A 13038-nucleotide genomic window follows, 5' to 3' on the forward strand; every position below is an offset into this window, starting at 1 on the left:
AGGAGACAGGGGTGGCAGAACCAGTACAAAAAGGCTTTGTCTGCAACTGCAGCCAGCAGTCACCCAGCACTGGGTCCATCACCCAGCAGCTGCAGCACTCACCGCTCCCACCTCGCTCCCAGGTACACGCTGCTCAGCCAGGCAGAAATCACACTGGAATATTTATCCAGCATCAATCAGTTTGTCTCTAAGGCGTATCATTTGGAGGGAAGGAGGGTGGTGAAAGATGTCTGCAGACATGATGCTTTTGTTAATTAAGTTGTGCACATTCCAGCTCTTGTTGATGGCAAAGGGAGCACCCGCGGCCTCACCTGCGAGCTGCAGGAACCTGCCCAGGCAATCATTTGGTAATCCCACATATAGATGTGTTTTGGCAGGCAAGCACAGCTGGGGTGTAGGTTCACTCACTTGGCAGCTCTCCCCCTTCTTTCCTGTGGGCATTTTATAAGTGTTAAGTTAGTGGTTTCCTTGCCCTGGCTCAAAACTGAGTCTGGTTGTCCATGACAGCCTTGGTTCAGGTCAGGATGGAGAGGGATCAACATTGTGCACGACTCACCAAGAGCAAGGGAGAAGCAGCAGCCTCGGGCTCGATCTCGTGACCAACCAACCTTTTGTTGTTTTGGAACAAACCACTGGAGTAGGTTTGTTGGCTTGCTTGGGAGAGCTGAATTTTTTAAAAGACAAAACCAGTTCAGCAATCAAAAAGGTCTCAATGTCAAATGATGCCAAACTCACCTGCTCTGTTACGCAGCTCTGGACTGGACCAGAATAGTTTTAAAATAAAGAGTACTAGGTCAGTCTACAAGAAACTAATACAAAGATAAGCAGAAAAGAACTATATTAAGTCCTCTACGTTAGATTTTGGCTATGGATGCAGGAATTTTGCGGATCAATTGCTGCTTCCCCCCCACAACACACACACACATTGAAAATGAACACAAAACCAGGCTTTGTTCATTTTACAAAAATAGCTCTTATGAGATTTAATGCCTGTCTCCATTTTACAGATGTTCCAGACAAAAATCAACCTGCATATTTTATATATAAGAACAGAACTTGTGACAAGCTGGAACATCCTCTCTGAGCTTGAGTGAGTGTAGAAGGTCACCTGGGTAAAACCTGCCTTTAGCTTGTTCAAAATATCTGTGGTAATGTCAAGTGTTCCCAATAATGATCCAGAAAAACAAAAAAAAGACATAAATCCCAGACTTCACAACAGAAACAGTGATTCCTTACAGTACAGATAAGGAATATCTGGTTAGGTAATTAAAAAATGCACCAAGGTTTTCATCAACTATTAAGCAAAAATGGCTACTATAGAGTTATATAAGGGAGCACCTACAGGTTGAATCTCTTCTGCTTAACTTAATTAGGAAGCTAAAAAAGACAGAAGAGAACCTTATCCTGGCGAGGTTATCTTAATTACCTGGAAGTTCTGCAACCACAGGCAAAACAAGGCGAGTATTTTCCCCTCTGAGAGGCAACCAGGCTGCATTTTGAGACTTCTTATTTTACAATTCACCCTCCCAGACAAGATTTCCAAAGCAAATGCTAAAACCGTCTCAAGTTAAGATATAAATAAATAAAGAGGAGTGACAGGACTCCCGTGGGATATCCTGACTTATGCTACAGCAGAAAATAGTCTCTTAAATCTGAGCACAAAGTTGTTTGAAATAATTTACATGTGATCCATACCCTGTGACGTGTCTCTTATTTTTGGTTCTTGTTCTCTCAGGCATTTAGGAGATTTATGAGGGATTTCAGTGAGATTAACCATATGCACTCCCAGGAGTTCTGGATGTTGTCACAGGCCTGCCAAGGAATCCAAAGGTGAGGCCTGCTGCCACACCATGATGCTTAATGAGGACAGGATGGGATTTTAATTAATTTAGCTGGTTCTTTGAGCATTGCTGTGTTTTAGTCTCGAGTGTGCACATCTAGATTGAGCTGAGTTCTAGGAGAGACAGAAGCACTGTGGATTAGCACTTATTAGTCCAGTCTCACAGCAAGTAGAAAAGACTCAAGTCACTCTTCAAGTTGGTTTGAGGACGAGGAGAATAGTGATGAAGCCTCACTATCCACCTAAAGCACATGCTGCAGGCTCAGCAGAGGTAACCAGGGTTCCCTGCTCTTCTCTGAAGGCAGCAGGGGAGGTTGGGCACCCTTTAATTCCGGGACTCTGAGGACGTTGGGCTGCGAACTGTTGACATCAGGTGGGACTTGTACGTCTTGCTCAGGCCGGTCATCCAGAACTTGAGAAGCTTGACATTGTCCTCCTCTGCAGCTCCCAGAATGCTCAGCAGTTTTTGGGTATCCTCCTTGGGTCTGCTGTCCACTTTAGTGAATTTAAAGAGGACTTTCACTTTACTGCAGGAACAAGAGATTCCTGTCATTATCAAATGGACTCGCACGCATCAAACAGGGAACAAGGAGGAACTGGAGCTTCTCTTGGGACCTACTGCAACTAAATGTTAATAAATCCTTCAACCAGTGTTTCATGGAAACTATTCTCATGCTTTGATGAAGGAGGGGGATTAGTTAGGGAGATGACTCATTTGCAGTAATAATGGGCATATTTCTAGTTTGGTTTTTTCACTCTAGCAGAAAGTAGAACAATTAATAGTGACAACTGGGAATCTTCCCTGGGAGACAAATCCAGGGCCCATCTGGCCTTCAGGTAAATTCACAAACTCGTGATATTCCATCAATTATTTCACATGACTGACTGGTCTTCCTTTACAGCTACCTGCACCTCTGAAATGCAGTGCCTGAAGGCAGAACCTGGGCATGTGTTTGGGTGTTACCTGTGCTGGGGTATGGCCACGCTGACAGGCAGAGAGGGATTTGCATATTTAATCCTCCTAACCAAGGTGAGGCAGACAGGTGTTGTCATGCAGGTAACCTACAGATGTGTGTACTGAAGCATAAAGGTTAAGAACTGCTGAAAGCCAAAAAGAGATTTAGGACTAGAGTAGAAAATTCTTAACTCCTGACTTAATTTGTTCCTGTAAATCCAACTACTGCTGAACTGCAGCAGAAGTCACCTGGACTGAAGTGTGTCCTGCACTCTGCTGTAATTGTTCCAGGAGCAGTGCCAAAGCTGCTCCCCTGAAAGCAAGGTAGCTCTACTTACTTCATCCACTCCTCCTTCAGGCAAACAAGGCACTGATCCACAACATCCACGGAGAGGTTCTGGTTGGTCAGGGCAGCTTCGATCTTGTTCAAGATTGTTGGGCCAACTGCAGGAGCCGAAAAAGGGGGAAAGGGTGAGAAAGAGGACACACAAGCCAAAGGTTACTGCTTACACCCTTACTACTACTTCTTAAATATATCCCCCAGTGGCCTGCTGGGATTTCATTTCCATGGAAGAGGAGCTGAAGATCATCCCATTAGAAAACCATCTGATCCAAGAAGCAACATGGAATTCAGTGAAGGACCCTGGGACATCAAAACAGGTTCAGGGGCCTTTGTTTTCTTCAGCCCCACTTCTTAACTGCTGCTTATCTTTTGTTGTGCCCTTATCAAAAGATCCTTAAAAACAAAAGGTTATGAAAAAGCCTTCATGCTTTGTACATACATATAAAAATATGAACCCTCAACTTACTCTTGATTTAATGTTCCTCTTGTTAAGGGCAGTTCCAGGATACTTAGAGAAAAAATAAACCAGCAACCAACCCAAGGCATTCCTGGACCACTTTTTGGAAGTCCCTAGGAGACTTTTTTCCCTAGTAAGTTTGATGGTGTGGTGGAGAAAAGACCTTCCAGTGATTATTTTTGTCCAGAAGTTTCTGGACATGCCACTGATTGGATGGAAAATAGACTGGTGTATTCATACATGTGCAATAGGAAGAGCACTACGTAGAGAAGAGTCTCTGCTTTGCTTCTCTATCTTCAGGGACAGAGAGGAAGGATGAGTCATCTGCCATGTCTTTTGAGACACTCAGTGAGGCCAATTCATCTAAATTAAGACTTCACAGAAAACATGAGACTGATGGACCTTACTCAAATCACACCTTAAGTGCACATGTTCAACTGCTGGAAGGAAGTAGGTAAAATTATATAAAAAAGTCTGGGTATTTCTCTATCAGTCATATTTGGCTATCAAGTGGAATGTGGAAAATTAGTGATGTTGTGGTCCTTACAAGTTAGTCTTACTCAAAATAAATACTCAAGTATTCCAGGATTGAAAGTGTAGGCTACAGAATTTCCCTACAATTTTTCTTACACGTATGTTACAGAATCCATTTCTCATTTATGAAAATTAATAGGCAAAATGCTGATCTGGTAGAACAAATCTTTTATAATTGAACAATCTGTGGTGAACCTCACCTCAAACAGCTAAACCCCAGCTGAATATTGACCCAGCTTCTACTCCAACCTCCTTAAGGGCCAGTACATGAAAACCAGTTAAAGATCAAGATGCTCTTTGAATCTCAGTGACAGAGGTTCTTTCTGCTTTCAAATCACCCACCTCGATCTGCTGCAACAGGGCTCCCACTGGTGACAATGAACTCATACTTGTTGAGGGACTGCTCATCATCAAACAGGGTTGGGTAGAGGCTGGAGCGGGTGGCAGTGCGGACTTCCACGAGGACAGCAAACTCTGGAGCAACAAGAGTCCAAAAGAACGTGAGCTGTGCTAGGGCAGATTCCAAAACACAGCTACAGACCCTGCTATGGTCAGTGCCTAGAGAAGGTGTCACATCTTTTAGTCACTGACCAGGCAAAGACATGGGGAAAACAAAATGAAGCAGTTCAGGCTTTATTTCATGCAGGCAATACTTATTTAAAAAAAATTAAAAATCTGGTGTCCTTTAACATGAGATGACAGCAAGAGGAGAAGGTTCTGCAAGAGGTTCTTACCAGATGACAGGATGTGGGGTGGGATTTGGACATGTGGGCTCAGGCCTAGGAAGTTGCACCGATAGGCCTCCTCATACTGGTCACTGTAGGGGATGATCCGCACACACCCGATGGGCAGCATCGTCTGCAGGGGGAAGGAAACCAGTCAAGAGAAACTCTGGAAGTAAAACTAAAGGACAATTGTCTCCCTGACTTCAGGGCTGACCAAGAGCTGGAGCACTGCTTAGGCAGATGCTCCTGATTTGGAGGATCGAAGTAACCTACTCAGCTTGAGAGCCCATGCAGTCGCTGAGGACAAGCAAGACACCCAAAGGTTGTGCATGTTTTTTTGGGCCTTTTAATTGTTGTTTTTCTCAAAAACCACATAATTTAGAACACACTCTTCACAAGATTACATATCAGGGGCAGATCATTATAAAGGCTGGAGTAGTAGAGAAATACATGTAAAAATATGCAGCCAAGAAATAAATGTTTCTACCCGTAGCACATCAAAGGCAGACTGGACAAGATCCATATCTCGAGCTTTCCAGATGACCTGGTTCCCCATCAGAACATGCCAAGCTAGCATTCGGAATGCTGATGCCCCAAGAACCTGGAAAAAAAAAACCCAAAGCATTCTGCATTGGTTACAAAAATGAGTGAAATGTCCAGTTTGCCCCGTTAAAAACATGAGTGACAGGAAGGAAAATGGCTAGAACTGAACAGCAGGAACAAACATGGAAATTTAGCACATGAACCTTCCCCCTCAGCCAGGTCACTGGGAGCACTGGAGAAAAGCAAGATCTGCACAGAATAATTTATTCTATTTGTAAATTATTTTTCCTCTCTGAAACACTTTTTTTAAAGGCAAATATTACTTGGCTTTAAAGATGCTGCACAACCTCTGTATTAAATTACTGCTCTTGGGAAGAAGAGAAGTGCAGAATTTGAGAGAAATCATCTGACTCCACCCCACATGACTGATGATCACCAGAGGCCCACATGAGGAAGGGAGCATGCCTGGAGATGCAGTTCACATCATGTTCCTGGCTGGGCAGGCACTGTGCTGAACACAGCACCAGGACATGTGCAGATTGCAGGAAATAAATGTATCTTTTAAAAAAAAAGTCATTATCAGGAGAAAAGAGCTTGTGGACTCAGCACCCTTTCTTACCTGTCTCATGTGCCTGAGAGAGCGAAAGACAGACAACCTTCTGTGAGCTATGTTCCAGCTGTTGCAATCTGGCATCAGAGATGTTTCAGGGGAGCTTTTGGACAGCTCCTGCCCTTCCACAACATCTGGCTGGGAAGAAGGCTTCTCTTCTTCCTCAGAACCATCCCAGCCTTCTGACTCTTCTTTCAGATCTAGCTAAAAAAAAAAAAAAGCCAGAGTGGTCATAAAAATTGCTGCTGTCTAGGAATGGAAACTGGAAAGTGCCCACATGGGTGTATGTGGGAAGAGAGAGCTCAGAACACAGTAACTGAAAGTACTGGCAGCAGCACAGACACACCAAAGTGTTAATGACGTGTTAATTCAGATAAAAATAACTACTCAAGGGTCAAGAAGGAATTTTTCATCTTCTACAGAACAGAAAGTCATATTTTTTTATCAGCTATGTTCTCTATTCTTGTTTTAAAAGTTATAGCCAAAGCTTTGTAGACTCTAGTCTAAATGGGTTGATAAAATAATTCAATGCAGGAAAAAGAAACCTATGATCCTTTACTTTTAGAAAGTTTGTAGAAAAAGAAGCAAGAAACACATATGTTGTGACTGCAAATCCTCCTGGCTATAGAGATTCATTGGGAGGGCCAGCCCAGCCAGAGAGAACAATCTTGATGATGCAACACTGCTACTCAAGTGACAAACACCACGTGCAGAGAGCCTTTGAGGTGCCTGGATTTCACATTCCTGTCAGAGCCATCTCCAGATGGGAGAGTGGATCAGCTGCTTCAGGGACTACCATGAAGGTAAGGGAGATGAGCAATGTTTGTGCTTAAGATGCTGATCAAAGGACCCAGGGTTTCACCATCTAAAGCATTCTCAGAGGGTCTTTGCAGCTCTGGAAACTTCTAGCTCACCTGCAAGTTTCTCCATCTGAACAAGGGTGTCTTCTGTTGGTGCTCCCTCCAGAAGCTTCTCTGTAAGCCGGCTCCCACAAGCTTTCAGAAGCCTGGAGACATTGAAAGGAAGAGTAGCAGGGTTCATGCAGCTTGCCAAGTAAGACACTTGGTGCCATGATGTCAATAAAAAATCCAGCACTAACCAGCACATCCCTGTGCTTTCATCAGCGTGGGACTATCGGCCCATCTTACAATCCCTGCCATGCAAAGTCACCCACATCCCATTGCTCTGCAATTTCTTTGTGCAGCATGCTTATCCCCCATCCAAATCACATGCCAGTGTTGCAACCCTCCCTGTGGCATCTTTCCAGGGAAGTTTAATGAACGAGTCAGGCACTGGAGCAACTGGACTCTCTCAGAGCCCAATGGCTGCATGTCCCACGCTGCTGATCCCAACACAGAGGCACTCCCAGGTGAACCACCACGGTCTGTCACATGTGAATTCGGGGTGCAACACACTGGGGGTAGGAGCATCTTTTATCCTTCTTCCACACTTCCACACTGCAAAACCTTTCCATCTGCACAGCCATGGCCTCTATTAGCTGCCACATTAGTTTTACTTCACAGTAAAAAGACATTTATTTGTCCTAAAGGCATCACTGTTGGCTCTTTCCAGTTCAGATGCTACTCAGCAAAGTCTAAGTATTACCTCAAAAAAAAAAAAAATACCCAAACACTCAAATCACATTCCCAGTCTTTCAGGATATGGCAATATCCTCCTCAGGAAGGAGCTGTACAAGCTGAGAACAGCAGCGCATTACCAAGCAAAGGAGGTGTGCAGACAGGCCCAGAGGTTCTCATCGTTGGTCAGGGATGTCAGGGAGCGGGCGGCGTTCCCGTTGCGCTGGTGCAGGAAGGGGGTGAAGGCTGTGTTCATGCGCTGGGCACGCTGGGGGCACCCAAACTGCTCTGCTTCAAACACCTGCACACACAACAAGGGCAGCGTCACAGACTGAAAGAGATTCAGTGTTTGCACAGAGCTCAGCCAAAAAATCACAACAAAAATACCAAGTGAAAAGGGTGCGTCACACAGACCCATCCAGTTACAGGAAAACAGAGAGAAGGGACATCTTATTCTTAGATGGACTAAAATTATCACTAGGTAACATCTGTGCTCCAAAATCACTGTCCTCCCCAGATTTAGTTACTTGCATTTGTAACAGAGCTGTTGTCTACCAGGCCTGTAAAAAGCATCAAGTGTTTCAAGTGACAAAAATACCCTGTTCCTTCCCTCCTACATGCCAAACACAGAATCCTGGAATGGTTTGGGTTGGAAAGGACCTTAAAATTCAACTTGTTCCAACCACCCTGCCACAGGCAGGGACATCTTCCACTAGACCAGGTTGCTCCAAGCCCTGTCCAACCTGGCTGTGAAGACTTCCAGGGATGGGGATACACACCATTCTCCTTGTGTCAATCTTAACAATTACCCTGGCATGAGCTGGATCAGCTTTTTGACTCAGCTGTCGATCAGGGATCGTGATGCTGCACTAACATTGAGTCACAGGAACTCTGCACTGACCCACCTTCAGCGCTTTGCCCTGGAGCTCATCAATGATGCCTCTGATTTTTCCCAGCAAGAAAGGCCAGGAGTTGATGAGGTAAATCCGGTCCATCATGATGGTGATGATGCTGTACCAGCGCTGGAAACCTCGAGCCAGGCTGTCTTTGATAAAGAAGGTGTGGCTGAACACAAAACCATGCTGTTCATCTCCAAAAAAAATTGGGCCTTCACGTCCTGGGCAGACCTGAAGGGAAGGGACACACACCAAAGTCATTAAATACATCACAGAGTAACCAACTAAACAGCTTCCTGCACTTTAACACCCACTTGGTAAATAAATGAAGCCTTTTTACGCTACTACCCCAAAAGTGTGGTCCAACAGCCCTCCAGAGGTATCCTACAAACACTCCAAATCCTTACATTTAACTGTATTTTAAGAATTCAGCTCCATTCAACTACAATACTGAGAATCCAGAAGGAATTTTGCTGATCCTGACACACAATTGCTCATTAATCTGTAAGGTTTTTCCTTCATATCTGTTAGAGGATGAATATTAATGGTCTACAAAGGGCACTCAACAACAGATTCGGAGGTTTTTACAAGAATAGGTTATCTTACAATGAAAATTAATAAGCACAAGGAATGAAACCAAGAAGGGGATATTTTTAGCCTCACAACATGAGAGGAAGGAACCCTCAAGGTTATCAAAGATCAAGCTTAAAAAATACCACCAATTCTGGAATAAACAGACTTCTGCGCCTGTCTTTCCACCTCGTTCCCTCAGTGTTTCAGTCCGCACAGAGCAGCCAGGATCAGCTAAGGAATATCTTGGATCTGAAGTGATACAGGAGCCATAAATAGTGTTTCCCTGTCCTCCAAGGCAGGTACCTCACAGCTGAGGCTGCGGACGCAGGCCTGGCGCACGATGCTGAACAGCTGGGGGTGGTTTGGGTGCTGGTGGCTGACGTACTTGATCGAGGTCTCTTTGTCGTGGCTGACGTACCCCGGGTGTCCTCCTGCAAGAGAGCGGCAGCCCTGAAGGCAGAAAAGCACATCCAGCCATAAATGAGAGTGCAGTTATCTCGGGTTTCCAAAGAGTTCTGAAGCTTTGTTCCCTCCAAAACACCGTAAAATGTTATTCACACACACAGACAGGAACACAAAGACTCAGAACACAAGGAATGTGAATCAGGGTCAGGATTTGAGCTCAGCTCCTCACACAAAACTCTGATATACTTCCTCTGTTCTTATGCTCATTTTCCACTATTTAATTTCATTGTGAACTTGGTGCTGGCTCTACAGCTGGTAAAGTTCAGTTACAGCAGCTGTGAAACCAACTGGCCAAACAAAACTGGCTCTACAGCTGAAGGGAAAGTAAATAATAAATATGTCAGAGCAAGTACTGATAGAAGACAAGTATGAGAATCATGGAATCATGGAATGGTTTGGGTTGGAAGGGACCTTAAAGATCACCTCGTTCCACCCCCTGCCATGGGCAGGGACACCTCCCACTGTCCCAGGTTGCCCTAAGCCCTGTCCAACCTGGCCTTGGACACTTCCAGGGATGGGGCAACCTGTGCCAGGGCCTCACCACCCTGACAGGGAAAAATTTCTTTAGTATATCCAACCTAAATTCCCCCTCTTTCAGTTTCAACACACTGCTCCTTGTCCTATCACTGCAGTTTCTGATGAAGAGTCCCTCTCTGGATTCCCTACAGGACCCTTCAGACACTGGAAGGTTGCTGTGAGGTCTCCACACAAACTTCTGTTCTCCAGGCTGAACAGCCCTGAACGACTGAGAATATACATTTTTCCTATTGTTTTAATTGATTTTGCTTTTTATATGTTTCCTAACCAATACTGCTCTTAAAATTATCATTAATAAATGATCTGACCTAATCTAACAAAGTAAATGCTCTTTGAGGATTAGGAAAGTATTTCTTATCCACAAGAGAATCACAGAATCACAGAGCTTAAAGACCTCAAGGTCCTGTCAAGGTGTATGTATTCAACAACAGCTCCTCCATCCTCTTGTGATGGATCATTAGGATTAGACTTAGGGCTAGCTTGCAGTTCATGAGGACTTGGAGATCTTCTGGCACTGACACATACAAAACAAGTTCTGTTCACATTTTTTTCTCTCTAAACAATTGAATTTACATCAGAGAATCCCAGAGCCCTTTAGCCAAGCCAAGGACACCAATGCCCATACACAGATTTTCACACTTGCCTCACACATGTCTGATTTCTTTGGCCCTGGGCTGCTGGAGTCGGCGCTGGCCCCTTCAGCCGGGCTGTGTGAGCGGATCCGGCTGCTCATCTGAATCCCACCTTCCTCCTCTTCTGCCTGTTCATTCTGCCCGGAGATGTCCCCGCTGCCGGCGCCCTGCGGGAGTGGTGAATGCAGGACCTCGGTGCAGAACAGGGTGCGAGGGCCGTGGAGCTCACAGAAATGGCACAGAGCAACAATAGCGTTCATAGTGAGGGCTCAGCACACCTGCCAGGCTTCCTGCAGCCAGGGAGAGAGCACACGGTCAGCACACGGGGTATCATAGCATCTCTCAGGCCTCACTGGTGCCAGTCCTGTTCTGCATCCCTCCAGGAACAGCTGGCCTTAAGCTCAGCCTGAGCCTGGGAACTCCAAGACCATCGAGTCCAACTTGAGATCCCCACCTTGACACCCAGACCAGAACACTGAGTGACACATCCAGTCTTTCCTTAAACCCCTCCAGGGATGGTGACTCCAACACCCTCCTGGGCATTCCACTGATCCAGGACCAACCTTCTGTGTACTGATGGGACGGGCTCGAGCAACCCAACCTGCCGTGCCCATATCCTGGACACTGAGCCAGGACACCTCAAGCCCCACAGGGGTGAATGAGGCTGGACCAACCCCTCATGCCCAGACACCTCCAGTCTTACAGGGACAGGTTCAGGGAGTCCCGGAATGGTTTGGGTTGGAAGGGACCTTGAAAATCATCCAGTACAACCTCCTGCCATGGGCAGGGACACGTTCCATTATCCCAGGTTGCTCCAAGCCCTGTCCAACCTGGCTTGAACACTTCCAGGGATGGGGTAGCCACAGCTTCTCCGGCCAACCTGTGCCAGGGCCTCACCACCCTCACAGCGCAAATTTCTTCCCAATATCCCATCTAGCCCCGCTGTCAGTTTGAAGCTTGTCCTGTCACTCCAGACCCCTGTAAAGTCTTGCCCCATCTTTCCTGTAAGTTCCTTTAGGTACTGGAAGGCCACAATTAGGTCACCCCCAAGGCTTCTGTTTTCTAGGCTGAACAATCCTTATTCTTCCAGCCTTTCCTCAAAGGAGAGGTACTCCTCTCCTCTGACCAACTTGGTGGCCTCCTCTGGATCAAGGCTGAGGTCACACAGACCCGACCCCCGTGCCCGGAGCCTCAGGCCGGAACGGTCCAGCCCTGCTGAGCGCCCGCGGATCCGAACGCCTCAGGCCCTGCCGGACCCGGGCCGGCCTATCCTGCCGGGCCCCGTGTCCGGTTCCCCGTGCCCGGTCACCCCCGGCTCAGTCCCGGCTCCCCGTGCCCGGAGACCCCGCTCACCGCGGCTCCCCCGGCCCGTCCCGTGTCCGCGGGCGCCTGACACCGACTGACCCACCGGCCGTACCACCCTCACTGCCAGCTGGGGGGGGGGACAGGGGCAGACAGCTCCTCGCCCGCGCGCCCGTCGACGCCGCGGAGAAGCGCGAAGATGGAGAAAAAAGTAGGAGAGAGAGCGATGAGAAGCCCGTTCGTACCGTGGGACTGAGCTGGCCGTCCCGCCGTTCTCCTGGGGAACAGCTACCTCCCCGGCTGCAGCAGTGGCTCGGCCCAGGGCCGCACTGTCCGCATGGGCCGGGCGGAGCCATTACCTCAAGGGAGAGGGGACATGAGGAGGTATAGAAGGCGCCTCCTCCCCTCGCGCCGCTACACCCGTCCAGCTGTCACAGCGCAGAGTGGGAACAGTGGTGTTTGATCACCGGGAACACGAGAAAGGACGAGCGGCAGCCTGCGACCCGCGGGGGCCGCCCCGGGAGCGGGCCGCGCTCCCCCCGCGGGGTGGTACGGTCCTCACTGTGGGTCACGTGAGCAGCGGGCGCTGGGAGGGAACCCCGGGCGGCCGCGGGCGGAGCCCCCGAAGGAGCCGGGATGGGAACCGGGACCGGGGGGACGCGGCGGGGCCGGGGCCGGGGCCGGGGCCGGGGCCGGGGCCGGGGCCGGGGCCGGGGCCGGGGCCGGGGGCAGAGGCTGCCGCGTTAGCGAGCTTCGCCATCGGCTGCCGCAGGGCCTCTTCCCGGCACTGCCCCCGCCTCAGGGCGGTGCCGTGTTCTCCGCAGGCTCGGCGCGACTTCTCCACTGGAGACTCAGCACCCACTGTCTGTCTTAATTCTTTAAAGTGCTTAGAATGTAAGATTATGGCAGATGAAGGCTTCGAAGTATTGTCGTTTCCCGATTTATAAAGCAGCTGTATGGTGTTTACTCAGGTACAGCCCGGGAAGACCAGGGAGCAAATGCCAAAGTTAAATCTGTTCAGGCTCTTCATTTCCATTAAACTACTACAG

General features: G+C 47.8%; 1 protein-coding gene across 2 annotated transcripts; it reads right to left on the minus strand.

Annotated features, from left to right (window-relative positions):
- Window positions 1–925: 925 nt before the first annotated feature.
- On the minus strand, window positions 926–12490 carry FLCN (folliculin). Of its 2 annotated transcripts, none has more exons than XM_032126087.1 (12): window positions 12041–12136; window positions 10699–10977; window positions 9357–9503; window positions 8490–8711; window positions 7725–7885; window positions 6922–7013; window positions 6017–6207; window positions 5342–5455; window positions 4864–4987; window positions 4472–4603; window positions 3134–3239; window positions 926–2367 (listed from the first exon to the last, which is right to left on the minus strand). In XM_032126087.1, exons 2-12 carry the CDS (start codon window positions 10945–10947, stop codon window positions 2166–2168), a joined length of 1740 nt encoding a protein of 579 aa, XP_031981978.1. In that variant the 5' UTR covers window positions 10948–10977; window positions 12041–12136; the 3' UTR covers window positions 926–2165. The 2 variants fall into 2 exon arrangements, with proteins under 2 accessions (XP_031981978.1, XP_031981979.1); XM_032126088.1 differs by lacking the exon at window positions 12041–12136 and adding an exon at window positions 12235–12490 and having other exon boundaries at window positions 1981–2367.
- Window positions 12491–13038: the final 548 nt, after the last annotated feature.

The sequence above is a fragment of the Corvus moneduloides genome, chromosome 16, assembly GCF_009650955.1.
Source record: "Corvus moneduloides isolate bCorMon1 chromosome 16, bCorMon1.pri, whole genome shotgun sequence".
Taxonomy (NCBI): Eukaryota; Metazoa; Chordata; class Aves; order Passeriformes; family Corvidae; genus Corvus; species Corvus moneduloides.